This window comes from Panthera onca, chromosome C1 (genome assembly GCF_046562875.1).
Source record: "Panthera onca isolate mPanOnc1 chromosome C1, mPanOnc1 haplotype 2, whole genome shotgun sequence".
Taxonomy (NCBI): Eukaryota; Metazoa; Chordata; class Mammalia; order Carnivora; family Felidae; genus Panthera; species Panthera onca.
Window position 1 is genome coordinate 3,269,924 of NC_138346.1, and position 27,146 is coordinate 3,297,069.

Genomic DNA, 27,146 nt, shown 5'->3' on the forward strand with positions numbered 1-27,146 from the left:
TCTCCTGGAGGCCCGGCGGAGGGGGCGGGGCCGCGAGGCCCGGGCGGCGTCCGGATTGGCTGAGCTTTGCACTCGGGCCAATGTCCGGGGCCAGCACAGGTGAGATGCCGATTGGCTGAGGGAGGTCAGGTGACGGGTGTGCGTCACAGGGGGCGCGGTCACGGAGGCTAGGAGGCGGGAATGAGCGCCTCTCTGGATTCTGCACTGGTCCATACGCGCGGCAGCCGGGCAGGGGCTGGGGCCGGGGCCGGCCTGTCAAGGGGGCACTGTTGTCCCCATCTTATATATGGGGAAATTGAGGTACGGTATGGAAAAGCTCAGCACCTTGCCCAAGTTCACACGGGCAGCGAAGGACCCAGAATTTGAATTCGGGAATGCTTTGCCAAGAAGGTGAATTCTAACTGGCTTTTTGTAGACTTTCTCGGTTTGACCTCCTGTTGGGATCCAGGCGTTGTCTCTTCCAGCTCTGCAAGCCTCTATATTTCTGGGTTCCTTATTTCCTTTCATTCTTGCTGGCAAAGTGAGCTCATTTCTTGCGACGTGCAGCCATAGCAAAGGACACAGCAAAATTTAAGAAGCAAGGAGACACCCAGGAGTTCAAGAACTATCAGCAGAGGAGGAAAAGAAAGGGAATTGGGAGAGCATGGCCAAGAGCAGATGAGAGTGTAGAGTGCAGCGGAGCGGGCGTCCGCACAGTGTCTACTGTATACAGTTAGGAGCACTGATGCATTTACTAAGGGAAATTTGAGTACAGCAGTGCGGAGAGGGCAGAAAAGTGCACAGTGAGTTGACGGATGAATGGGATATGAAAGAACTGAGAATGTGGCCAACAGTTTCCTGAAGTTTGAAAGGAGAAGGAGCCACAAAAAGGGGTTACAAAATTAAGGGAAATATTTTAGAGACTGAACATGTTTATAAACTGCAGGGAGGTAGCTAACAAGAAAACTGAAGATGAGAGACAAGAGGCAGAGGCCTGGAGGGAGATGGGAGGGCATGGGCTTAAGAGAGAGCAAGGGTGGGGCACCTGGGTGGCTCAGTCGGTTGAGCTCAGGTCATGATCTCACGGTCTGGTCCGTGAGTTCGAGCCCCGCGTTGGGCTCTGTGCTGACAGCTCGGAGCCTGGAGCCTGCTTCCGATTCTGTGTCTCCCTCTCTCTCTGACCCTCCCGCGTTCATTCTCTGTCTCTCTCTGTCTCTCAAAAATAAACATTAAAAAAAATTAAAAACACAAGAGATGAGCTGAATAGAATAGACAATCAGCAAATTAGTAAGCTGAATGCCTGAGCATAGGAATTCTCTGATTATTGCTTAGAAGCATAAAGGGTTAAAAATTTTGAAACAAAAGAAAAAATCCATCCAATACGGTGATTTTCAACTGGGAGTGACTCTTCTCTCCAAGGGGCGTTGGACAATGCCTGCAGATAATTTTGGTTGTCATAATTGGGGGTAGGTCCTTCTGGGACCTAGTGAGTAGAAGCCTCTAATTTCCTACAACACGCAGGACCGCCCCCACAGCAACAAATAATCTGTCCCAAAATGGCAATAGTGCTGAGGCTGAGAAACCCCGGTGTGGTTCCTCATTTCCATTTCATACCGTATTCCTTCTGTCTGAGGACTTTGTTCAAAATTTTTTCTAGGGCTAGTCTGCTGATAGGACTTCTGTTTTTACATGCATGGGAAGAGTCCTTTTTTAAAGTTATTATTTATTTATTTTGGGAGAGAGAGAGAGGGAGCGAGAGAGGATTCCAAGCAGGCTCGGTGCTCAGTGCAGAGCCTGACATGGGGCTCGATCCCAAGAACCAAGAGATCAGGACGTGTGCTGAAATCAAGAGTCAGACGCTTAAGCCACTGAGCCCCCAGGGTGCCCCTGAGAAAAGTCTTTATTTTGCCTCCATCTTTGATATTTTCTCTAGATAAAGAATTTTAGCTTGAATTTTTTTCTGTTAGTACAGATGTTTCTCCACTGTTTTCTCACTTGCATTGTTTCCAATGAGAAATCTGCTGTCACTTTGTTCCTCTACATACTACGTGTCTTTATTTCTTGCCTGCTTTTAATATTTTTGCTCTGTTATTGACTTTTAAACATTTTTAAGGTTTATTTGTTTTGAGAGAGAGAGTGGAGGAGGGGCAGAGAGAGAGGAGAGAGAGAAGCCCAGGAAGGCTCCGTGCCATCAGCATGGAAGGGCTGGAACTCACAAACCGTGAGATCATGACCTGAGCTGAAATGAAGAGTCAGATGTTTAACCGACTGAGCCACCCAGTGGCTCTTATTTCTTCAGATAAGTTTCTCCTCCCTACTCCTCTGAAGACCCCCCCGTTACAAGTATATTGGGTGTGTGAAGTTGTCCCACAGCTCAGTGAAGTTCTGTTGTTTTTTGCCCTAGTTCTGGTCCCACCTTTGTTTCATTCCGTACTGTTTTTACTGTCCTATCTTCTTCAAGTTCATGAATATTTTCTTCTGCAGTACATCACCTGTTGTTAAGCCCATCTAGTATATTTTCTTCATCACAGGTATGTATTTTTCTTCTGGAAGTTGAATTTGTGTCTTTTGTATATTTTCCATGTCTCGACATGAACAGTCTTCCCTCTACCTTCTTAAATTTTTTTTTTTTTAATTTTTTTTTTTTCAACGTTTTTTATTTATTTTTGGGACAGAGAGAGACAGAGCATGAACGGGGGAGGGGCAGAGAGAGAGGGAGACACAGAATCGGAAACAGGCTCCAGGCTCCGAGCCATCAGCCCAGAGCCTGACGCGGGGCTCGAACTCACGGACCGTGAGATCGTGACCTGGCTGAAGTCGGACGCTTAACCGACTGCGCCACCCAGGCGCCCCAACTACCTTCTTGAACTGTTTTCATTCTCTAGTCTACTAATTCTGTCATATTTCTTATTCTTGAGTCTGCTCCTATTGACTGATTTTCCCCCTTGCCATGCGTCTTATTTTCTTCCTTGCATGCCTGTGATTTTGTATGGGGTTGTAATTTTGTATTACAGTGGCAGGCACTGTAAATTTTACGTTGTTGGGTCCTGGAGATAGTTTTATCTGACAATGTTGAGATCGTTGTACATCTACATGCAGTTGTAGTAAATGATAGGAGGTGCTTTTTCCAGTTTTTCACAAGTTGGTACCTCTTCCGAAACTATAGTAATCCATTCTGCCCGCCTTTGCCTTCCAGTGGATTAGCTCATTTACATATACTTAATGTTGACTCTTAAAGTTACCATCTTACTGTTTTCTGTTTGTTTCATCTGGTTTTCAACACCGTTTCTCTTTACTTGCCTTCCTGTGGGTTATTCAAACATTTTTTTTTTTAGTATTCCTTCTTGATTTGTCAATAGCGTTGTAAAATCGTTTTAATTCACATACATTAAATTCTCCCCTTTAAAGTGTACAATTTGGGGCACCTGGGTGGCTCAGTCAGTTAAGCGTCTGACTTTGGCTCAGGTCATGATCTCACGGTCTGTGAGTTTGAGCCCCACGTCGGGTTCTGTGCTGACAGCTCAGAGCCTGGAGCCTGCTTCGGGTTCCATGTCTCCCTCTCTCTCTGCCTCTCCCCCACTAGCACTCTGTCTCTGTCTCTCTCTCGAAAATAAACATTAAAGAACATTTTAAGTGTACAATTTAGTATATTTACAAGGCTGTGCAGCCATCATCACTAATTCCAGAGCATTTTCGTCACCCCCCGAAAGGAACACTATACTCATTTGGCATTCAGTCTCCATTCCTTCCTCCCCACAGCCCCTAGCAACAACAATGCTACTTTCTGTATCTATAGATTTGCCTTTTCTGGACATTTCATTTATGTGGAACCATAGCTTCTTTCAGACGTGTTCATGTCTTTGAGGTCCATCCAGGTTGTAGCACGTTTCCATAATTCCTTTCTATTGATGATTACTATTCCTTTGCCTGGCTATACCACATCCTGTTTTCCAGTTCATCGGTTGACAGACATTTGGGTTTCCAGTTTTAAACTATGAAGAATAATGCTTCCCTGAACATTTATGTACACATTTTTACATGGAGATATATTTTCAGTTCTCTGGGTTATATACCTAGGAGTGGAATTGCTGGGTAATATGTTAACTTGTTATGTTCACTTGGTATTCACTTTTGATGAAATGTCCCGATAGGTGTTCACAACTGGCTGCACGGGCATTGCACCAGCAATGTAGAGGACTCCAATTTCCCAGCATCCCTAGCAACCCTTGTCACTGTCTTTTATTTTAGCCATCCTAGTGGCTGTGAAGTGGTCTTGATTTGCATTTCCCTAACGACTAATTGTGATATTGCGGAATATAATGAGAAATGTATGTCTGGTCTTTGTCCCTGTTTCCTGGCACAGAGCTCGTAAAACCCTTGGAATTTCTCGGTGAGACAGAAATACAGGTGAAAGGAACATCTTTTGTTATTTGTAGCAAGCCCTTTTCTGCCACACTCAAGCTTGGTGTGGGGGGGGGGGGACCAGTCACTTGATTAGAGGGTTGGAACTTTGAGCCCCCACTCCCACCCCCAGTCTCTGAGGAGGAGACCTAAGCATCAACGGGCAGTGATTTAATCAATCATCTCTGCATAATGAAGCCACTGTAAGAACCCTGGCTGGAGGGGTTTAGAGAGCGTCCTGGCGGGTGGACACGTGGGGTGCTGGCAGAGTGCACAGCTGGAGAGGACACTCCTGGATCTGTGCGCACACAGATCTTCCGTGCCCTTCCCCCTGACCTTGACTTAGGCAGCTCTTCTGTGTGACTGTTCCTGAGTCGTCTCATTTTATAATGAGCCTGTAATCTAGTAAAGTTGTCCTGAGGTCTGTGATGTGTTCTAGCAAATTACTGAACCCATGGAGGGGGTCACCGAAGCCTTGGTGTGCAGCCAGTCAGAAGTGCCAGAGGCCAGGACTTGGGACTGGCATCTGAAGGGTGGGGGGCAGCCTTGTAGGACGGGGAGCTCTTAACCTGTGGGAGCTGATGCTCCCGGCAGGTACAGGTGTCGGAACTAAACTGAATTGTAAGATACCCAGCTGGTGTCAGAGGACTGGTCTGTGCGGGGAAAAATCCCACATGTCTGGTGTCACGAGTGAGTAGTGAAGGGGCACCTGGGTGGCTCGGTCCGTTAAACACCCGACTCTTGATTTTGGCTCGGGTCTTGATCTCACAGTTCATGGGACTGAGCCCCATGTCAGGCTCTGCACTGAGGGCACGGAGCCTGCCTGGGATTCTCTCTCGCCTCCTCTCCCTCTGCCCCTTCCCCCCCACCCCCAACACACTCTTTCTCAAAATAAATCAACTTAAAAGAAAGAATTGGGGAGTGAACGGGAAGTTTTCCTGCCACTAGTGACTTTGAACATCTTTTCATGTGCCTATTGGCCATCTGTATACCCTCCTTGGAGAAACATCTATCCAGATCCTCTGTCCATTTTCATTTCAAGTAGGCTCCACGCCCCGCACCGAGCCCAATGTGGGGCTTGAACTCCTAACCCCGAGATCAAGGTCTGAGCTGAGACCAAGAGTCAGATGCTTAACTGACTGAGCCGCCCAGGCGGCCCTCCTCTGTCCGTTTTTAAGTTCGGTCATCCTGTACTTGCTCAGTGGTAAGAATTCTTTTTTTTTTTTTTTTTTTTTCTGGATACCTTTATCAGATGTGATTAGCAAATGTTTCTTCCCATTCTGTGGGCTTTTTACTGTCTTGGTGATTTCCTTTGAGGCATAAAGTTTCAGATTCTGACCAAATACAGATAGCGTTTCAACACTATCAGATTTGTTAAAGAATGACAGACTCCGGGAAGGAGGCTTTGAAGGAGTTCCAGCCGTGCTCCGCTCCCTCCGCAATCACCGAATTACTGGTGTTCCTGGTTTTCACTGCAAAACGTGGGCTGTTAGTTTTTAAGGCTACTGTGGACTTAGAGTGGGAATTGGGGCCAGCGTAAGTTAACGTGGCACAAATCTGCTGTGCTTACGGAGACTTCTCCTTAAGATCACTGAAGTAAATTCTACTTACGATTACTGCCTTTGGTTATTAATTTCCAGAGTTCTGGAAAAGCTGACTCTGAGAATTGTTGCCAATTTTCTTGTTGCTTTTATGGGGGAGAAAGTTTTCAGAAGTTCTTTGTCAATTTTGCTGATATCACTGCACTTCATACTGGGTTTTTTTTTTTGTTTTTAGCGTATTTTTCTTAGTGGCTGCTTTTTTAGTATATCTTACACGTGGGATTTATAAAGTCTACTGGCGTCAACATTTTACCATAGAGTAAGTGAGGAAACCCACCTGCATTTTGTTCCCTCGACCTTCTCTACTTTCAAATGTCATTGTCATGTATCAAACGGCATATTTTTAATGTAATCATCATATATGATTTATAAATATTCCCTTTTGTCATTTCCATTTTGTTTGTAGAACTCCCCTTAGCTAACCTTCTTAAAAATCTTGTTTATTTTTTTTTTATTAATTTTTTTTTTTAACGTTTATTTTTGAGACAGAGAGAGACAGAGCATGAGCGGGGGAGGGTCACAGAGAGGGAGACACAGAATCTGAAACAGGCTCCAGGCTCCGAGCTGTCAGCACAGAGCCTGACGCGGGGCTCAAACTCACAGACCACGAGATCGTGACCTGAGCCGAAGTCGGACGCTTAACCGACTGAGCCACCCGGGCGCCCCAAGATCTTGTTTATTTTTGAGAGAGAGAGAGCCACGCGGAGCATGGGCGGGGGAGGGGCAGAAAAGGAGGGAGACCCAGCATCTGAAGCGGGTAGAGGGGCACCCGGGAGCAGGAGAGCCCGTGCGGTTATGGGGCGGGCTTGGTGCTGCCGGGGCTCCCGCTGGTGCCGTCTGCGGAGAGGGCACTTGCCCAGGCTGGGCAGACCGCGCTCTCTCACTGGGGGAAGGGGAGCTCGGGTCTGCAGGGGTGAAGAGGCTCGCGTGGCTGGGCCGTCGTGGCGGAGGGCCCCCAGTGGGCTCTGGACAGCCGCGGGCCCCCGGGGGCTGGGGGCTTCTGGGGCCGGTGCGCGTCGCGGGATTCCTTTTAAAAGCAGGTACCGCCCGGCCTCCCTGGTGCCTCTGGACGGGGGGCCGGTAGCGTCGGGCTTACTGAGACAGAGGCTCCTGGGCCGGGCTGCTGTTGGCAGGCTCTGGATTTAAAACTTCCTGTTTGTCTTTGTTGTGGGACACGGTTCCTTTGAAACGACGCGATCCCTTTAAGGCTTGCTCTGGAGATATCTGGCCGGGAGCACGTGCAGCCTTTAGTGTCGGTTTTCCTGTCACGGAGCCGGCGCCCTCCGCAGTGCACTGTGATCACAGGTGATCACACATCCACTCTGGCTCGAGGGAACGTGGACTATTCTTGCCCGAGCTCCCGGGGTCATGTTCTCTTCTCCTTTCGGGTGGTGCTCCTCCCGACTCTCGGGTAGTTTCCTCAGGTGCGTGTGCGAGTCTGAGGGCCTGGCTGCAGGTCTCCAGAGCTCGCTCTGTGCTGCCCTCTCCCCTGGGAACTCTAGCTCCGGTGGCCTCCCCACATCCTTAGTCCCGTCTCAAGGTCAGTGCCTGCTGGATTCCACCTGCGTCTCCCCTCGCCCGGGCTGAGGCCGGGCAGGTCTCACTCAGGCAGCACCGCCCTGCTCCGCCTGCTGGCCGAGGGCTGAAAACCGTAATTCTGTCTACACTGTCAGGATTTTGCTTGTTCAAATAAGACGGTTACCCCATCTTGGACTAGTGCAAGCGCCCTCTGTCCTTTCCGTTATCTTCCCCATGATGGTTGTTCCCTTCTGCACTCTAGAACTGACCAAATTTGTCTCCAGACGATTGATGTGTTTTCCCAGCATCGACCCTGCCCTGTCCTGCCGCGGAGGTCTTGCCAGTTACGGCTCCATCCCGTTGCCTTTTCATTTCAGCCTGTTGTCCCCTTGGGACTTTGATTCCGAGTCAAAAGTGCAATTCACTGCATTTCCCTAAACATGTGGTTTTCTCCCCTGAAAAAGTTCCTTTTAATCCTACACTCTAAGTGTCCCGTTCAGCCCGAATCTGCTCAGTATTATTTCTACTCTGCGGTATTTTCTCCAGTCAAGCAGACTGTTCAGGCTCGGCACCGGCCAGCTCTCAGAGAAGGGTGGGTCGCTCACCTGTGAGGCATCAGCCACTGCCTCCAGGCAGCACGCCGGGCTTCCAGTGAGGGGGCTGTCTTGAGCAGGCATTATGCATCTGCTGTGCTTGGACTCTGAAGGTCCTGCTAGATTTACTCAGCACCTAGCAACCCTATTGTAACAAGCGATTCCGTTTTCACGGGATGGCCAAGCCAAGGCCCCGTGCTCCATGCGCTGCCTGACTCCGGACGGGCAGGAATACATATGGAGCCAGTTGTAGACCACACCCCCTGTGCTCCTGGAAGCCTGGGCGAGGTGAGGCTATCCCGGGAGCTGTCCACCTGCCTGTCAGGTAGGCCTCACAGCAGTGGCACCCTGTGAACTCAATCGCGGAAGGAGCCCCAAGAGGGAGGTGGACCTTGTCACAAGGCCTGAAGGTCATGACCCACTTTGAGGTCAGGCAGGGTCTTCAGGGCAGTGGCTGGCACAGTGGACAGGGGGCCAGTCACAATGGGCTCATGTGCTAGGTGCAGGGGGGCTTCTTCTGGAGGGGATGGGAAGATTAGAGGTGCCCCCCCCCCCCCCCGCCCCGCAGCAAGCTGGGGGAAATGTGGGGAGGCCGTCCCACCGGTTTGTCCTGGTCTCACCGGGCTGTCAGCCAGGTCTTCCTGCATCAACTGTGGCCCTTGTCACACACCACGGGCTGGTCTGGTGAGGTGCACAGCAACCACAGTGGGATCCGTGCCCACTGGACTCCCCCCTTCCCCCGCTCCCATCGAGAACCACCCCAGGGAGTCAGGTCCTCTCAGACTCATTTGAGGCTGAACAGGCAACACGGCTCTCTATGCCCGGTGCTGCACCCACCTTAGGGCCCCTCGGCCTCACCCTGGTTGGGAGTGGGGGTGGGAGGGCAGGACACAGGTGAACAGGGCCGTTGAGGCCGGAATGCATTTTTAAAGAGACATCTGATAAGATCCACGGCTGGCGAGCACCAGGTGGGTCAATGAGGTCTGACACCGAGGTGATAAAAACCCAACAGGAAAAACTGCAACACAGAGGAGTCAGTTGTACGAGGCCAGAGACGGAGCAGGCTGCACACGGGCATCGGAGCAGGGAGAGCGCCGCTGGGTGGGAAGGCTCACCAGGGAGACTGCACGAGGTGCCGCGCCACCCACGGCCGGTCCTTCCTGGCGCCTGGCCCCTGACAAGTATTCACCCCATTCTGCGGAGCTGGGGCGCTGTCCCGTCTCTCCTCCAGCACCAGGAACTCTTGGGCAAGCATGGTTTCTTCCAGCTGGCCCTGACATGAACTGAAAAGTGAATTTATCAAAGAACTCTGGCTCAGTGAACTGGGCAATGGAAATGAATGAGCCCTAAGATGATTTTTTTTAAGAGTATAATTCAGTTCTTTATACAGCTTAACATGAATAGACATTCTTGACAAGGCCAGGTCCCCAAATGCCTTCATCACTGGGCTTTTTGAAGAACTTTTTTCAAACCACAGTTCTTTCACTCCATCGATCCTGGTAACCCATGGAAACCCAGGCCATGAGTGGGGACTTCAGTGGGCAACACGGACCCTTCCGAATTAGCCCCTCCAAGCTGTTGACTTGTTTGAGGCGGGACTTCAGGAGGAAAGAAGGGAGCGACAAATCCTCTCATTTCCCAAGTTCTTTGGCAAAGTTAAAATACGTTATTTTGCTAAGACTATCTATACATTAGCATTTTATTAGACACTTTGATGAATAACAAACTTGTAGCAAACCTGACTTTCCAAGGTAAAACATATTTTTAAGTGAACGAAAGTGCAAACGATCCCGGGTTGGCCGGCACGAGCTGAGAAGAGCCTCGTTAAAGACTGCGATTGGTGGCTCCCTGTGACGTCTGGTTGGAATTTTACATTAATAACTATTCTGGTTGATTTTGATCATCCCGTCGGGAAGAAGTCTGACATTATAGGAATTTGTGATTGTCTTCACAGCGGTGGTGGGGGGGGGGGGGGCGGTTACAGCAATCCCAGGAGGCAGTGGGGCACATCCTCTGGGAGCACCACCACCTGGTGTTGGAGTTTGCGCTCTGGGATTTTTGTGCGGCGCTCCAGAGCCCGGCCCAATGTCTGCTCCTGCTACCGTAAGAGGATTGCACACGGGCTCAGCCACCAGGTGGCCTGAGACTCTGCTGGGACTGGTCCGGCTCTGGCCAAATCACGGGGACAGCGGCTGTTGCCTTCTGCACCCATGGGGGCGTTTCACAGAAGTGTGGGGGCCGGGGGACTGAGGGCAGAGGAAAATCTGCCTGGACATCTTGAAACAGTTAAACTAGCAAACACTAAGGTACATGTTCCTTTTAAAGACTACGCATTCGGACTATTTTAGCTACTGCAAATAGTCCGAACCAGCCCTCACAAAGCTTTCACGTGTAATTTCCGCACCGCAGACTTCTCTAGCAGGTGCACAACCCGGCTTAATCTGTAGTCGGTAGAAACCATAAACAGCCCTGTAAGGCTTTTGGTGCTTATGGAGGACAGTAGATAAAGCAGGGTGTCTTGTTAACCATAACCCAAGACGCCGCTCCCTGGTCAGCACTCTACAAGCAGCCAGATACAGAGGACGGAAGTAACACAGCAAAGGCTCAGTACGTAACACCAGACTCATGCACTCGCCCTGGCTCCTTACCAAGACTTCAGAGGGAGTCTGTGTTTGAGGCGAGACACGTGAGCTTCGCCTTCCGACCGGTCTACCCTGGAACTGTTTCCTGCCGAGTGTGCTTGGGAAACGTGTTGCTGACATCCAAACGCTACGCCTCAGAGCCAGGGGGACCCCAGTGGACATCAGAGAAGCCCGGTTCTTCCTGTTCCCAGGGCCTGCTCCATGCCATCTGGCTCCAGGACTGGAAACCCTCCCCTGGCAGATCGGAAACCAATTATCATCCGCCTGGTGGAGCCCATGGACTGGAGTCAGAAATGTTACTTTGGCCCGAGGGGGGAGGAGACTCCCAAGAAACCAAAAGGCCTGCAAGTCAGGGTGCTGCAGCCGCCCAAAGATGCCCCGGGCCCCACTGGCCACGTGCCCAGCACAGTACTGTTTCCCCACCACGACGGGCTGGGCCAGGCTGGCTGTGTTCCTTACCAAGATGGGGGAAGGCAAGGCCTCGGAGGGATTTGCACCGGACAGAAAAGGATGATCTTGTCACGGGGAAAGGTCATTTCTGAGGAATTAATTGATCTCTGATAAGCAAAGTATTTCTCTATTGCGCAAGTATTTTGAGGTCAGAATTAGCAGCCGTACCTTCCAGTCTCGTCCAGAAGGTACTCTTTTACTACAACGTGCAGATTTCCATTCAGCCATGGACTCTGGAGTCATTTCTTCCACCCCCATCTGCACCACCAGCTGTGCAGCCTGGGAGCTGCTCGGACAGCCGTGAGATAGGACGACTCAAGCCTGGGGTTGCCCAGGCACAGAACCGCATGGCCTGGATCACAGGGGCAGAACTCAGGCCACAGTGTGGGCAGGCCAGCTGCTGATCTGCCCTGTGTCCTGCTGCAATCAGTGTGTAAGCTTCAGTGCCTCTTCCAGGCTCCAGGATGCAGGGTTACTGTTGTCCTCCTCACAGGCCCCAAGCCTCCCAGCTGCCACCATGCCCTCGATCCGGCCCCACTCTTCCTGCGCTGTGCACCAGAGGTGTGGCTGATCGGTCAGGGCCCCCTCAGTCCAACGGGCACAATTCCTGATTACAAATGGGAAGGAAGCATGGCCCACATTCCCTCCTTGCCCATCTCTAGGACACACTGATCTCATAATCAGATAGTGCATTATAAACGAGGAAAAACACACCAGGCTGGGGAGATGGCAGAGAGGGGGGGATCCAGAGGTCAGAGGAGGCTGTTAAACTTGACTATGCCAGGCAGGCAGCAGGTGAAAACCCTACAATTATTTATTTTGCATTTGATTTCACTGGGTCAGACAGATATCTAACTGCTGGAGTAAAGCCACCTGCCTCCTTAGTTTTCTTCCTCTGAAGTGCACCGGCCTGAGTCTGACTGGATGCTGCTGCTGATTCCCAGCCCTGCAAGGCCCTAGGAGGCTCCCTGCAGATGGCCCGGAAACACAGCAAGCTCAGAAGGCCACAGGCACGGTCTCAGGGCATGAGACATGGGTGGCTGATTCCCTCAGGACCCGAGGCCCCCTGGCACTGCTTACTGGCTCGCAACCACAAGGCCACTGTGGAGACACCAAGCCCCTGCCTGATCTGGGCTCTGGCCGGTTTCCTCTGGGCAGCAGGTGGGAAAGGGCTCCCTGCCTTTTGTTTTAAACCACCCAGATCTAGCTTCAGAAGGTTCCAAAAACTTCCTCGCCCCAACTGGACCCCAAAGAGTTGATTTTTTAGAAGCCAAATTCTTGTTTCACTTGGACAGAAGGAATAATGTGTCTTTCATATTTTCTTTGTATTTCTCCCCAGCATCTTCCTGTCTGCTCTATACAATGAAAATACAAACTAAATGAAGATAGAAAAAAATAATTAAAGCATTAAATTGTACAAATTACAAATCTGTTCCAAAATATACTTACATTAAATAAAATACGCATTTCAGTAAGAGATCTACAGTGAATGACTATGCATTCTGGGAAGCTTCATGACAGGTAGGCAGGACCAACGTCGGCAGGAAGGAGCTGAGAGAATCTGCATCCAATCACAGTGTGTAGCGGGCTTCTTACGGCCCACCTGCGAGCTACACTGAGCACATCACCAGCATCACGTGTGCGGGGGGGAAGGGCTTGGGGAAAAGGGGACAAAGCAAGCGCTAGCCTCAACTCTGAGTTCATGACAACTGCTCAGGAATCTCATCAACAGCCTATACAGTACAGTTTCCAAAAAGTAAACATGTTAAGGTAAGCAGACAACTCTTTCGGACCCCAGACACATGTTCCTGCTGTATTTATGTGGGACTCTCCATCTACAATGGGCGGTCGTGCAGAGGCTCTTCCTCGGGACAGCGTGGTCACAGGATGCGGACGACCCGGGGGTCTGAGGGAGCGCGAGGGCTGGGGAGGAGGCTCCCTTTTGGTTGCGGTTGGGGACAAGCCTACAACACACAGTCCGCAGCCCCACCGTCTCCTCCTCCTATCATCTGGCATAACGCTTAATGTAATCTTCCACTTTATTCCGGAAGTCCTCCTGTGGAGCGAGAGGGATCGGGGGAGAAGGAACAAGAGGGAGCGAGTTAGCGAGGGAAGCACCACTTCCGGAACGCGTGGGACCCACCCGAGCCAAGGAGCCGCTGCGTGCTCTGGAGAGCGCCGGCAGGACTTGGCCCCACCGGCCCCCAGCTGCCACGGCCGCAGGACAACCAGAGGCCCGAGGAGCCGAGAGCCACTTCCCTGCTGCTCCGGTGTCCGCCGTGGGCGGGACGCAAACACAGAGTCTCCAAGCGGAAGCCTAAGACCCTTGGCTTTGCAGATGGGGAGACTGTGGCCCACAGTGTGCTCAAGGGGACAACGGAGGTCAGGACAGGGCTCTTGACCACAACTGGGGGTGAGTCACAGCTGCTGCTCTCCGAAGACCCACGTCCAGATCGGAATTCCTAGGACGACCCCCGCAGACCTTGCTGCCTACTGGAAACGTACCCACTTCTCACGGCACGAGTGTGGCCCGCCATCCGAGGGACGGCTGTGCCAAGGGGTGGGCCTGCGGCAGGGGCCCCTCCCTGGCGCCGGGCAGAGCCCAACACATCCGCTGAAGAGAGGCGGCGTGGCCCTCAGCACCTCCAGGCCGGCACGGGCAGGAAGCACCCCAGGTGTGTCCCTCAGGCCTGCTCTAAGCTTAGCGCCCGAGGTCCCGGGCCCTGCGGGACCGGGCGAGAGGCCCTGGGGCTACGCGCCCACCTCACAACACACGTGTTCAGCGTGGGGACGCTGTGATCGGACAGGCAGACCTCACCCCTCTTAACTCCTACAACACAGCAAGGGGCCGCCCTGCAGCAGTGCCTTCCCGCCGCACGTCGTCTGGAGCACAGCAGGGCCCCTGGGGGGCCCTGCGAGGACCGCACCCTCCGGTGGCCAGTCCCGGCCCGAGCAGCTCCTCCTCTGCCCACACTCCACTCACGTAGTGACCCTTTCGAGGTCGGCGGGTTCCTGGTTTAAGGGTCTGGAAATGGTTTGGTGACGCAAGTGGGGAGCTCTGGCGGCCCTCCCGGTGGCCCCGACTTGGCCGTTCCCACAGCACCCAGAGGCCAGCAGTACCGTCAGCGCCTAAGGGGCCGCAACCAAAGCTCGCAGGATGTGAGGACCCCACGGGCACCCCCACCCCGTCCAGCCCTCGAGACCAAAACTGCCTCTGCTCTCTTACCCCCTGTGCTCTCCCCTCACCCAGGACGAAGCTGGAGCCCAAGGCCTCCAGGACGCCCTCGTGCATCCCACCTCCGCCCCTGCCTGAGGGCCCACCGAGCAAGGCCCACGTGCCTGGGTTCACATCCTGGGCTCTGCCCCTTCCTGGCAAGTCTCTTACCTCCTTGGTGGCTCTACTTCCCCAGCAGCAAATCAGGGATAACAAGAGTCCCTCCCTCGTGGAGATTAACAGGGGAGTGAACGGTCTTTGAGAAGTGTGTGGGACAGAGTCCGGAAAGGCCACCCAAGGTTGCTGCTGCTCTCTATGTCACGGCTGTCCCACAACTCTGCTCTAAGTCTTCTCCGAACACCCCAGCACACTCCCGCCTCAGGGCCTTTGCGCTGCTGTCAACACTCCAGAATGCTCTTCCCTGATATCCATTTGGTTCACACCAGATCTCTACTCATCTTATCAGAAAGGCTTTCTCTGAGCACCCCACATACGACAGGGAACCCATCACCGCCTCCTGCCCCACCAACGCCCACCCCCTCTGCTCACTAGCATGTGCACTCCCTGGGGACAGTGATTGTGCATCAACAGATCCTTGAGTGTTATTAGCCCCTCACCTGGCACTGAAGTGGCCACCATGAAACTTTAGAGGAACAATGGCCACGAAATAAAGTAACGAGAAAAGTTCAGTCACTGTCATCATGACTCGGCATAAGGACATGGGTGGGGCTGGGGCACTTCCTAGAATTCATGTGGAGGCATCACTGTTGGAGGACTTTAGGTCCAGCTCACTGGGGCTGAGAGCTTATAAACGCAAGTTTTCCCCTTATTTCATCCAAAGAATGGAAAGCAACCTTCCAAGAGAAATAAACGGATAGGCCACGGGTAACAGGGCTTTCTCCACGTGGCCCTGGAAGTATTCCCATTATCAGCCCTTTCTCCCCCTGACTAGGTTTCTATAAGACACAGTGTTGAGTGGGGAAGCCCTTGTCAGGGACAGCGGCAAGTGGAGTGACAATGTGAATGGGGCCCTGAGCACACCCGCAAGGGCTCGTCGCTGCAGCGGACAAACCAAGGCTTTGCCAAGCAGCACAAGCCGTGAGAGCAGCCGGGGGGCACCCCTGCCCGGGGCCCGCGCACCCCGGCTCCTCCTGAAGGCCCCTGCTGCTCCCAGCCTCCTCTGCCTGACCGGAAGCTCCCACTGACCCCGCAGTCCCACTGCACGCCACACTGGCCCCTGCTGTGCCCGTCACATGGTCTCGTGAGCCTGTGTCAGATTCGTGCTGGGGGGCGCGGCTCTCGCGGGCACTCCTGCCCCCCTTTGGGGCCCTGCTGAGGCAGCACCTCTCTTCGCCCCTCTGCCCGAGGTTGTAGGTAACAGCACACACTCTGGCACACACACGCAGCAGGCCTCACGTACACAGAAGCACCCGCTCTTAAGCGCAGCATTTAGAACCTCACATGTTCAGGCTGGGTGTTGGGAACAGCGCTGGGTGGCTAACTTCTGGGGTGCGGAGGGCTCACCAGGGAGGAATCTGGTTCAGAAAATGCAACTCAAGGCTCTATGACTAAACCAAGTTAGCCCTGCAGCTGCGTCTGCTTAGGCCTTGCTGGTTGGCTTGGCCCCAACTAAAGCCGATCAGTCTCTCACAGCCCCGTCTCAGTCACAGGGCCGTCACCCTGACTCCTGCTCCTACACTCTGTTCGTGTACTTTTAAGGATGTGCGTACAAGGGATATTTATTGCATTACCGTCATAGTTGGGGGGGAAAAACATGGGAAAAACCTGAGTGCCCACAATGAAATGGTTGAAAAAAGTACAGGAGAGCCATTTTATGGACCATTAGTTCCTAAAATGGGTGAGTGATGGTTTATTCACAGACTTGGAGGAAAAAAGTTAAAAAAAAAAAAAAAAGGAATTGAAGATTAAGAGTAATAAACGGGATCCAATTATGCTGGAGCACAACCAAACCGCAAAGCGAGCGTATGAGCCTAAGTGCAACGGGAGGACGGGCAGGGCGATGGTGGTCGCTGGGCCCCACACGGTTGGTCAGGAAAACTGACAGTTACTGGCTTTAAATCCCGCGGATTGAATTCTACTAGGAAACCACATCTAATAAAAGCCCTTCTGTCTGACCTTGGGTCAGACATTACTTATCAATTGCTTATCAATGGCTTTAAATTGCAGGCCAGACCTACATTCTCAGCCTCGTGTTTATCTGCTCAAGAGACAGAAAGCCACCAACCCAGGGTGCTGCCGCGAGCTTACCTTGTCCCGCAGGTGATGTTCTGCAGCCTCAATATTCAGCGGATCATCAAAATTCAAAAGATCCTTAAAGAGAGAAAAACTCAAAGTAAACCATGGCAAGAACCCGTTCTTCCGCTGTCACATGTGTTCACTTTACGAACCAGGAGACGGGAAGCTAATCAGCCACGGGACAAGCTAGAGAAACTCCATCACGGCTCACGGCTCACGGCTCTCGGGACGGAAGCGTGCCGAACGTGTGGGTGTCTTCTTCAAAATGTGGGCGAACGGCTGACTGAAGGACTGGGGATGTTTACATACAACTGTCCAAAGTTTGGTGAAAATGGAGGATGGTGACCGCATTAAGTTCTAATGCTACTCTTGATAAAGAGCCACTCTCGTTAGCATTTCCGAATAAAAATCCCACTCTTGTCTTCAAGAACTCATTTCTTGCTTTACTTTGTGATGAACATCTCTGCCGCTGCAGGTCTGTGGCTTCCTTCCAGGCTGACCTTAACTGGATCTTCTCTTTATCCATTAACCCTCCTTCACAGCACGGCACTCGTACCCAGCAGGAATGGCGTGTGGAGCCCAAGTGAGCGCCACAGTGCCAGGAGGCCCATCCCCGCAGACCTTTCTGCCTCAGAAAATCCTGGGGGGCTTCTGGGGGGGCTCCGTCAGTGGAGCACGTGACTCTTGATCTTGAGGTTGTGAGATAGAGCCCCAGGTTGGGCGGAGACGTTACTTAAAAAAAATAAAATCTTAAAAAAGAAAACTCTGGAATAGCTACTCCTCTCTCCTCAAAGATTTCAAATCAGAGGCCGTGCCTTATCTCTATATGGCCCGATACCTCTTCTTAAAAACCAAGGTAGTGACATTTGTCCTTCGGAGAAGTCCCTCCTTTCCAGAGCCATCGTGGCCACTGCAAAGACGCCTGTACTTCTCTTCAGGAGAAACGTTAAGTTTGGGGACTGTATTTCTGACTTAGGAATAAATAACAAGGTATGACCAATATGTCACAAATATTGCAAGGAAATCACAGAGGCCTCTATGCTCTGTAATAGATCAACTCTAAGTCCCAGACACTGGCAAAAATACAAAGCACACACACGAGATACCTGATGCATATAAAGACCACGAGACACACAAAATTCTCTGTCTTCCTTACCACGTATCTGACCTAAAACGAGTACATTGGCTGGAATAACCATCGGGCTTCATCAGCAATTCTGGTTGGCTCCTCAGAATCGGGGAGGCCTGGAGCACTGGAGATGGGGGGCTGCACTAGATTAAGAGCTAAATCAAAGCAGCAGCAGCACGACCAGCTGGGTGGATTTTCCCTCATGCCGCAGCCCTCACGGCTCAGAAGTAAACCGTACACGGCAATGGAAAAGCCAAACCACAATCACAAGCAAATGACAGAGGCTCGGTGCCCCTGAGCGCTGCCTTCTCAGGGTTAGGTTAAGGGGGGGCCGAAGCCAGAAGCTGCGGGGTTTGTGGCTGGTGCCGCAGGTGGTTACCCGGGACATCACAGGAGAAGGCAAAGGGAGGCGGGAGCTTGAGGGCCTAATTTCGAGGCTCCGCGGCTTTTTATTCTTGCTGAAGGTAAGAGCAGAGCACCGTGATCCCGGATGCTGCGTCACACTCCTGCCGTGGCGCCAGGAAGCTGCCCCTCCAACACCCCGCCGTTCTGTGCGCTGACCAGGATGGGCTCATTTTCATGGACGTTGAGTTTAAAAGTATCACAGCTTTTATCCCCCTCCGCAGAGACAGATCTCTGAAGCTTATCTCTTTAAAAAAATTCTTTTTAATGTTTACTTTTGAGAGCGAGAGACAGAGCCCAAGCAGGGGAGGGGCAGAGAGAGGGAGACACAGAATCCGAAGCAGGTTCCAGGTTCTGAGCTGCCAGCACAGAGCCCAACACGGGGCTTGAACCCAGGAACCGTGAGACCATGACTTGAGCTGAAGTCGGACGCTCAACCGACTGAGCCGCCCAAGCACCCCTGAAGCTTATTTCTTTTAGAGAAAGCTCTTTTATGACCAAAATGTAAAAAGTCAAAAGAATATTATATAAAAAGTTCAAATACGAGCTTTTAGCTTCTCCCCATGCCCCCTGCCTGCCCTCCAGCCCCTGCCTGTGACATGCTGTTTTCTGAGGATAGTAAACTTGGGCAGCTGGTCACTGAGGAGACAACAACTCTACGGATCTAGGTTTGTGAAAAGTCTAGAAGTCGTGTGACCACATACGCCTTCACCCAAACCAGGACACGTGGGAGGGAAGAGGGCTGCCGGTGAGGACACACATGAAGTGGGGCCGGGCCAGGTGCCCCCGTAGGAACGGCTGCCCACACGAAGCAGAATGGCACCAGCCCCCGCCCCGGCCCCAGAGGGCCGAGACAGCCACTCCAGCAGGGCTCCCAGGGCCCCCTTCCCCATGTGCTACCCCAAAGCCCCCTCAGTTCCTCTAACTAGTAAGAATATGACAGAAACGAGGGGGTCAGCATGTTGCTCAGGGCACTGTGTTTTCAATCCCTCTGTGTGATCCTTAACGGGATGTTTAAAACCAGGAGGCAGAGTAATCAAGAAAAACTCGGGATTCTGGTCAATGTACTTACAGTAAACAAAGAGTTTAATCCCCAAACAACATCCTGGAACGAGAAAGAAAGAAGAAAACAAGTTTCAGGCTCTCGTGCACTAAGTCTTTCAAACGCGCGACAAAGAGATCGGGATTGCACCATGTCAGAATTTATCCTCCACGTGCTCTGTTTTTCCCAAGACGGAAACTTAAAAAAAAAAAAAACAACTTCTCTTCAGTGTGACAACAGGCTCTGGGAATGTGGAGGTGAGCAGTATGGGCAGGAAGCACAGAATCAAGGACCATGTGAAGTGCCCGCGGGTGAGGCCCAGCCCAAGACAGGGGCATCTGCTCAGGAGAAACCCACCGACACCACCTCGTCCTCGCCACCCTCTCATGTAGTCCAGACTTCTGGAGAGTCATCTTTACAATAAAATTTGTTGTTTCTGCACCTGTGGCCTCTTGGGGACTGCAGGTAAGCTCATCACCCATGGGCCCACGGGCCTCCTAACAATTTTGCTCTAATTATTTCAAAAATCAAGGAAGGCTAGTAACGTTTCCTAACATTCAAAGATCAGAAATTTCCATTAAAACAAAATGGAAAACCACTGTGTTCGCTCTGGAGTGACTGGCCATCTGTGACTCAACCACAGATTCCCTTTCAGCCTTCCTTGCCGTCAGCTCCAGCCTTGTCTTTTTTTAGGCTGATTCTCAGCCCCAGGCGATACTCAGACCACACCTCGGGAGGATCCACGGCCGGGCCTGTGGAAGTGCGCGGTGTCCTCTGGCCTCCGACTCCGGGACAGGGCCCCAAACTCCTTCCCTGGGCCCCTCCCCCAAAGGGCCTACTTGGTGCTGCCCCCTCCAGGTGTGGTCACGCACAGCATTAGACAGGGCCCCAGAGCCGGTGCAGTCAGTCACCTGTGGGCCACTGTGGCCCACGCACGCCTCTCTGGGCCTCAGTGTCCTCCACTAAGAGCAGGGGACGGGGGTGAGGATGGTCTCTGTGAGGTGAACCAGTAAGTAGGCACATAACGAATGAGGTCAGTTCATCCCCAGCAGCTCTTTCCACAGGCAGGGCCCAGAGGGTTCACGTGTGACGGATGGTGGGGAGAGGGCCCCTGCACACACGTGGCCCAGGCCTGCCCGGGCTCCCCCTTGTGACCCAAGGGACAGCATCCCACGCAGCATCTCGCTTGCCAGCCATGCTTATTTTTTGTGCATTTGGCACAGAATTGGACTTACGAGTGGTTTTAGTTAGGACAGCTTTTGTAAGCCGTGCATGACTGAGCCAAAGTTAACGTGTGAGAAAACACCGCTCCTGAGACGTGGGAAGAGAAGGGGAGGGGGACAGGGAGGAAGACGGCACGGTGCGACGTGCCCGCCAGTCTCAGAGCGTCCCAAACACGCTGATGGGACGCCCACGACCCTTTTGGGTGGGGCTGGTATGACGGTCAGTGTCAGAGCAGGACACGGTCACCAAGGAAAACGGGCCTGGTCCAGATGACCGAGCCTCGGGCTGAGGGAAGCGCAGGCTGGGAACCCAGCGCCAGGGCAAGGGCTCCGGCTGCGTGTTTCGTGTCCCATCGGAAACGACGGCAGGAGTCAGGTGCACTACGGAGCGAACGCCGGCCGGTAGCTCTGACTGCTTCTGACGAAAAGATGAGGCGGCAAGCAAAGCGCAGGCGTCCTACGGATGCCACGGCAGGACAGCCTCGAGCTGAAGCCACAGCCGGTGGTCTCCTGGGGTGCCCGTAACGCTCACCACCAGAACCAACTCAGGCCTACACAGAAGCAAGCTCCCCGTTCCCCTCCCTCAGGGCAAACCTGGCCGCTGTCCTGCCACCCACCGCCTGTCCCAGCCAGCTCCCTGTAACTCCCTGTAACTTGGAACAGAGGCCGCATCCGTCCTTTCCCTCCTTGCCCTCTACCCGCCCGGCTGCTCTCCTCCCTTCTCCTCTGAGAGTGAGGCGCCTCACAAGACTGGGGACGGAGGAAGAGAAGAACAGTGAATGAGCTGAGGCACAAACGGTACAGGGGAGAGGTGAGCGGAGAAAACGAGAACGCCCCGCTGCCCCGGAGAGAACTGGGGGCAGAGGAACCGGCCGGGGCAGATGCTGGGCCGAGCACCCCTGGCGGGCAGGCGGGCAGGGGCTGAGGAGGGAGTAGGCTGTGGACAGGACGGCAAGGAGACCGGCTCCCGGAGGGAGGGGCCTCCGGGCCCGCGGTCAAGAGCACTGCACTCTACCTTTAACGTCCTTGTGGGAGCCCAGCCGGTGCCGTCGATCGAATGTTCTCTCAGTAAACTGAAACGCAGAAGGGCGCAGTGGTCAGCGAGGGCAGCCTCCGGTCGCGTGAGCCGCCGACGTGCCGGACGCTGCCGCCACGCCCCGCCCGTGCCCCACGTCTCCCCCGTGGCCTCGCACGCAGCCTCCGTCTCGCTGCCGCGGGCCTTCCCCACCTCTGAGGCCGAACGCCCGCAAGGCCAACTCTCGTGCCATCCTTGTTGCCTGTCCACGCAGGGCTCTGATCCTGGACGCACGCGGGAGCTTAAAGACACCACGCACACCTGTCAACCTAGCACTCAGGGCCTCCTACGCGTGTGTCAGAACGACCCTGACCTCACTTGATGCCTCCGCGACCCACGAGGGAGGCACGGCCATCTCTCCGACGGACGGAGGAGAGAAGGCACGGCGCGCAGCGGCCACACGCCCAAGGGCATGGGGAATGACGGTCCTCCGCACCCGGGCAGCTCGCTGGGGGCTGCGGGCTGACCCTGACAACAGCTCCTAGCGCACGTTTTCACACCCTGTCTGTTTTTGTCTTTAAAAAGCTCAAAAGGAGAAAATGAAGGATATAGGTGGATTAACCCAAACCTCCGGATGGTCCTCAGCAGTGGGTGGGTGGGAGGACCGTGTTCGGAGAAGGGGCACACGGCTCTGGAGGTACCGTGAGGCCCTATCTCTCAAGCTGGACCTCAGGGTCCTTTTCATCACGGTTCCACCAGCTATAAACGCCATTCGATACTCTCACATAAATGATTTTTCCATACTTTGAAAAACTATAATTCATTGCCAAGTTCCTTTCTGGGGAAAACTTAGTTTGGCATTGCTGAGTTGTATCGCACCGTTGCTCTGATCCGTACCTAACATTTCTTAAGGTCACATGTCGGTGTCAGGCTCTCAGTATCTGGCTGTCTGGGTCTTAACTGTTACTGTGAACAGAATTTTTGAATCGTAGTGTGTTCAAGTTCAGATAAATCAATTACAATCAGGAGAAAATATAAATATGCTGTAATCTTAATTGCCCAAGATTTGTTGGAATAAACAAAACCTTAAATTGACCACTACCACTTACTCTGAGCCTTAAAAAGAAGGCTCTGCCCTGCAGAGGCCTGTGCCTGACATGAAACCTGTACAGATCTGAGTAACTTTCTGGAAACCATCTGCCAGGTCCTGGTGTTTATACGATCCAGTGACAGATTTCTTCACTGAGGCAGGGAGAAGAATCCTTCCTGGATTCTCATCCTTCTTTTATGGACCTTATCATATACGTGTTTACCTGTTTAATGCCTGTCTCCCACCAGCCGGCAAGCCCCGTAAAGCAAAGAACACCACCATGAGCTGACGGGCGGAGGAAAGGAACGAAGCCGGCTGAACTGGCTGACCAGTCAGAACCCTCGAGCTTCCCCGCCGACAGCACAGCCAGAGCAGGAGGGCTCTAAACCCGGAGGCCAGGTGCGCCCAGCAAGGGCAGTGACGGGCAGAAGTGGGGAGTGCCCATAATCGGGCAGGCGGCGCCCATGGTCGCAAGCCACAGGTCTGGGCAGAGTGACACTGTGGAGGGAGCACAGGGTCACTGGAAGTTCTAGCCCAGCCTCAGCAGGTGGCAATCCTGCAGGAGCTCAGGTGACAGGCCATCAGCGAGGGCAGCAGCCAAGGGAGCAGACGGTGCCTTAGGGACTACGCCAGAAGCTTGGACCCCAGGAGAAAAAGTCTCGAGTGCAACCACTGGAATCCAGGCCCGGGGCCCTCTAATCCCACAGACACGGCACCTCTCACCTCTGACCCTGAGCCAGGAGGAGGGCAGGGCCGCCGGTGGGAGCAGAGCAAGACTCACAGAGACAGGGAAGGACCGCTGTGTACCAGACAAGGCCCCCAGAGCAGCAGGCACCGGTCAGTAGTGCTGAGTGAGGGATCCAGGTAGCTGGTGCCCGGCACTCACTATGGACCAGGAGGGCGTGGGCCAGGCTTGTCTTTCTCTTTATTCAGGAGACGCCACAAGTCAGCTGTGGACTAAGCCACCGCTGGACGCGGTCTCGTTTTTCACTAGATGAGGTCTTTATACTTAAATCTGGTACCTTACTTCCCACAAATAAATCCCTACAAGTACAGCTGATGAGTCCAAGGGCAAATGTAAGTTAAATGGAGACCTTAGATCTGAAGGACCAACAAAAGTACCCAGATAGAACCACCCTCCCGTGATGATGTGACAGCCTGCTGTCTCCCCCTCTCTCACATCCCACCGGATATCTGCTTTCGTACCAGACAGTCTGAGGAGTGGTGAGTGGCTCCTCATCGTTTCCAGGCGCCTCGCTGGTTACCACGGAGACTAAACACCCCTCAGAGCCTTCCCACCCACCCACCTGTGACTCTCGTACGAGTCACTGCTTGTAGCTGGTGCTCGTTTTTTCTCGTGGCTGTGTCCACCTTTCTCATACCGAGTGGTAAAGACCAAGGACATACGAAGGATGTAACACAGCTGACCTTTTCCCTCTCACTTCTGTGTTCTGTATTCTTAATTTGAATGCGGCCAAATCTATCAATGATTTTCCTCTGAGGTTTCTGGAGTTTGTTGCTGGCGGCCATCTGCTGAGCTCTCCTGATACTTTGCTAGAACGTGATTTCTCAGAAGATGGCAAAAGTGACGAGAGGAATTCCCGCTCTGGCCTTAATTGCTACCGAGGAAGGGACGGGACAGAGAAAGAGTGCGCGGAGCCCCCGGAGAGCGAGCCCCGGCAACGGCCTCGGGGGACAAGGCTGGAGTGGGTACCATGTACAACCTAACGCTGGAGAAGTCAGATTTTAGAAGTGTTGATACTCAAAGGACAGATTTGAAAAAGGGAGCCTCTTGTAAAATGCGTTTCTAACTGTCTATAAAAAAGGGGGCTGATCTGCAGGAATGGGGTCACCACATGCGAGCTGACCTGGGAGCCGGTGCTGACCGTTGAGGGAGAAGGGGGACTGAATCGCAGGAGGGAAGCAGAGGAAATGCTAACGCCCCCTCTGCAGGCCGCGGCTGACGGTTACATAACCTGCTGAAGTCACACCGCGCCGTCGTGAGGCGGTCTGGCACCAGAGGCCCTGCACCGACACCCCCCCGCTAGAGACTGGCAGGACGCACCAAGACAAAGCCCGAGTGCTAAACTTACTTACAAACAACAAACCACACACCTTCTCCAGGTCTCTACATGAGCCTTAAGAAGTGGGGAATCGCGGATCCCTGATCATCCCCCACTGGGAGGGAGGGGCACACACAGGCCACAAGTGACACGAAGTTCTGGGATGTCGTCCTGCTCATGCACATCAAGACTGTTTCGGTAAAGAGAGGGCATCTTAAGTACAAATGGCCAGGTCTTCTTAAACTGGACATCTACACTCCTCCCCCTCCCCTGGATTTTACTAACCACATGTTGCCTTCTTGGCTCAAATCAGCCACACGGAGGGACTGCAGCCTGTCGCTACCTCAGAAGGGGAAGAAAGGGCAAGGAGCCCCAGAGGGAGCATCCTGGGCAGGCGACAGGCTGCACCGGGACCGGCAGTGGTCTTGGCCACCAGAGGGCCCAGGAGGACGTGGGGCTGGAGGCAGAGGCAGGCTGGGGGTGGGGGGCCCTCCAGTCAGGAGAGTGCGGCCCAAAGCCCTGAGGGCGGTTTCCCAAACCTCCCTGATCTTAGCCCAGCCTCAAAATCTTCTCTCAGCGGAGACAACCTGTCCGAACGCCCAGTGCTCACAAACACTGGGACGGGAAAGAAGAGAAACCCACCTTAGACATATGTCGCCCGTCTCTGTGATGTTGGGGTGCCAGATCCTGGTCAGGCATTTCACTTTGGGAGGCTGCAACACAGAGAGAAAGGAAGAGATCACGGGCTCTCCAAATCATGCCTGCTGCCACAGACCCCATCTGGCCCTCGTTCCACTGTTTACGTGGCCAACCAGTCTTCAGCTCTGGACGCCGGCTCGTGTCACCCGCGTGGGAGTGGTCTTCACGCCGCATCCACACGTGCCAGTCTCCCTGACAAAGCCTGCCCGCACCCCGAACACAACGCTTCTACGAGTCCCGGGGCCCGCGGGCGCGTGGTGCTGGTGGCTGGGCCTCGGCCCCCCCTCGCCCCCCCTGCAGGGGCTGCGGACGAGCCCACCGGCCCGGTTCACACGGGGGCCCTGCGTGCTAAGCTGTGGCTGCGGTCACCGCTCCTTCGGTGGTAGCGGGGTCCCCGTGCAGGAGTTTCTGAAGATGCTACTGCACGTACACTGTCCCACACCCACGCCTTAGTCCGCTTTACGCTCACGGGAGGGAGAGAGAGTGGAAAGGAGTATGTGGGAATGAGGCACGTGGACTTCGCTTATGAGGAGGCGTGTTTGCGGAAAGCCGTTCTTTGAAAGTGACTCCATAGTAAAGCAGCCTGGACCTGTTTGAGGGATAAAGCTACAAAAACACAGGGCAAGATCTTTCCTTTTGTGATACGTGATGATCCCACCCAGAAATAATTTCCATTCACATCGGATCTGCACCTCGAGCCTCTCTTCTAGGCAGAGCTGTGTTCCGGCACACGCGTTTTTCTTCAGAGGCACGGGGGCATGTGCGCTCTACTTTTTCACAGGCATCCCTCACCGTTTCAGATGGTTTTGGGGTTCCTCGCCTGCCATGGCACAGATACTAGCATTTCACGAGCCAGTTCCCATGACTGGGCATTCACAGGCTGCCTCCCACCCGTCCCACAGGCTGGGCTCGACCAGCGCGTGTGTCCACTCCCGTGCATGAGACAGGTCCCCCCGGGACGGAGCTGGTCAGGCACGCAAGGGTCGCCTCGCCAAGTCTCACAGACACGTCACCTCACAGACACTCAGGTGGGAGCCCTTTGTCACAGGGGGCGACGTCTTGTCTTCCCAGTGAATCACGTGCGGTTACAATGCTATTCTTTTGTAAAGTCTCCTTAATCAGGTGTTTACCTGTTACTAACCTACAAAGTATTTCACCGCCCAAAGGCTCTCCTGCGTTTTTCCAGTCTTTGAAGAGTTCCACCGTCTTGTCTGTACAAAACAGACATACTTTCCAGCACCCTCCTAAATTTCTCTACTGACATGAAAAATCATCACCAAGAAACTCCCCAAGGGCTTAATCCAGGTCTGCAAATGTAGGTGAAAGATTACAGGATTAGGTTCAGAGTGAGTTTCAATCAACTTAATATGCTCTAATTTGCTTTCCTGCAGGTAAACTGGAAGGCCTTTGACAGAAACTATGCTGTGGCTGTGCGTTTCCGGCGAGGCCTGCAGGCGGGGGCGGGGGGGGGGGGCAGGCTGGCACTCCGGGCTGTATGAATCTGAGGGAACCCGAAGGCCCGCTCTCCCTCCCGTCTAGAGAGTCCCCGACACTCTTGTCACCTCACATAGTGTTCACTAGATCTCCAAGTATCTGACTGCAACTGCCCCCCCCCCTTTGTCCCTTTACACCCTCCACAGTTAGATGCCAGCACAGACACCTCCCCTGTCCCCGTCGATGGTTGTCCTCTGAGCCCCGGTCCCCATAACAGAGAGCATATCAGAACCCCAGACCCGGATTCTGACACACGCTTTCCAAACACAAATTGCTGCCTCGACCCCCCTAAGGCAAGACAGACAAGAAATACCCAGCTCCACCTGCTACCCGGC

General features: G+C 53.4%; 1 protein-coding gene and 1 long non-coding RNA gene across 7 annotated transcripts in view; one reads left to right on the forward strand and one right to left on the reverse strand.

The window, feature by feature from the left end:
- The first annotated feature begins 11 nt into the window (after positions 1 to 11).
- LOC132673305 (uncharacterized) lies at positions 12 to 12,704 on the forward strand. Its single transcript, XR_009607974.1, has 2 exons — positions 12 to 99; positions 12,524 to 12,704. It is a non-coding gene; the product is annotated as an uncharacterized LOC132673305 (long non-coding RNA).
- The window catches only part of UBE2F (ubiquitin conjugating enzyme E2 F (putative)), a 53,732-nt gene continuing 39,150 nt past the window's right edge, over positions 12,565 to 27,146 (reverse strand). For 4 of the 6 annotated variants that reach the window (XR_013557138.2, XR_013557137.2, XR_013557135.2 and 1 more), the window contains 5 exons: positions 25,261 to 25,331; positions 21,466 to 21,523; positions 19,258 to 19,290; positions 16,667 to 16,729; positions 13,193 to 13,240 (listed from right to left, as the gene is read on the reverse strand). Coding sequence is in view for 2 of the 6 variants with exons in the window: in XM_060625890.2 (XP_060481873.1) it covers positions 13,190 to 13,240; positions 16,667 to 16,729; positions 19,258 to 19,290; positions 21,466 to 21,523; positions 25,261 to 25,331 (276 nt within the window). In the remaining 4 variants the exon portion in view is untranslated. Of the gene's footprint in view, positions 13,241 to 16,666; positions 16,730 to 19,257; positions 19,291 to 21,465; positions 21,524 to 25,260; positions 25,332 to 27,146 lie in introns of all 6 variants that reach the window. The other 2 variants (XM_060625890.2, XM_060625886.2) reach the window with 1 other exon arrangement.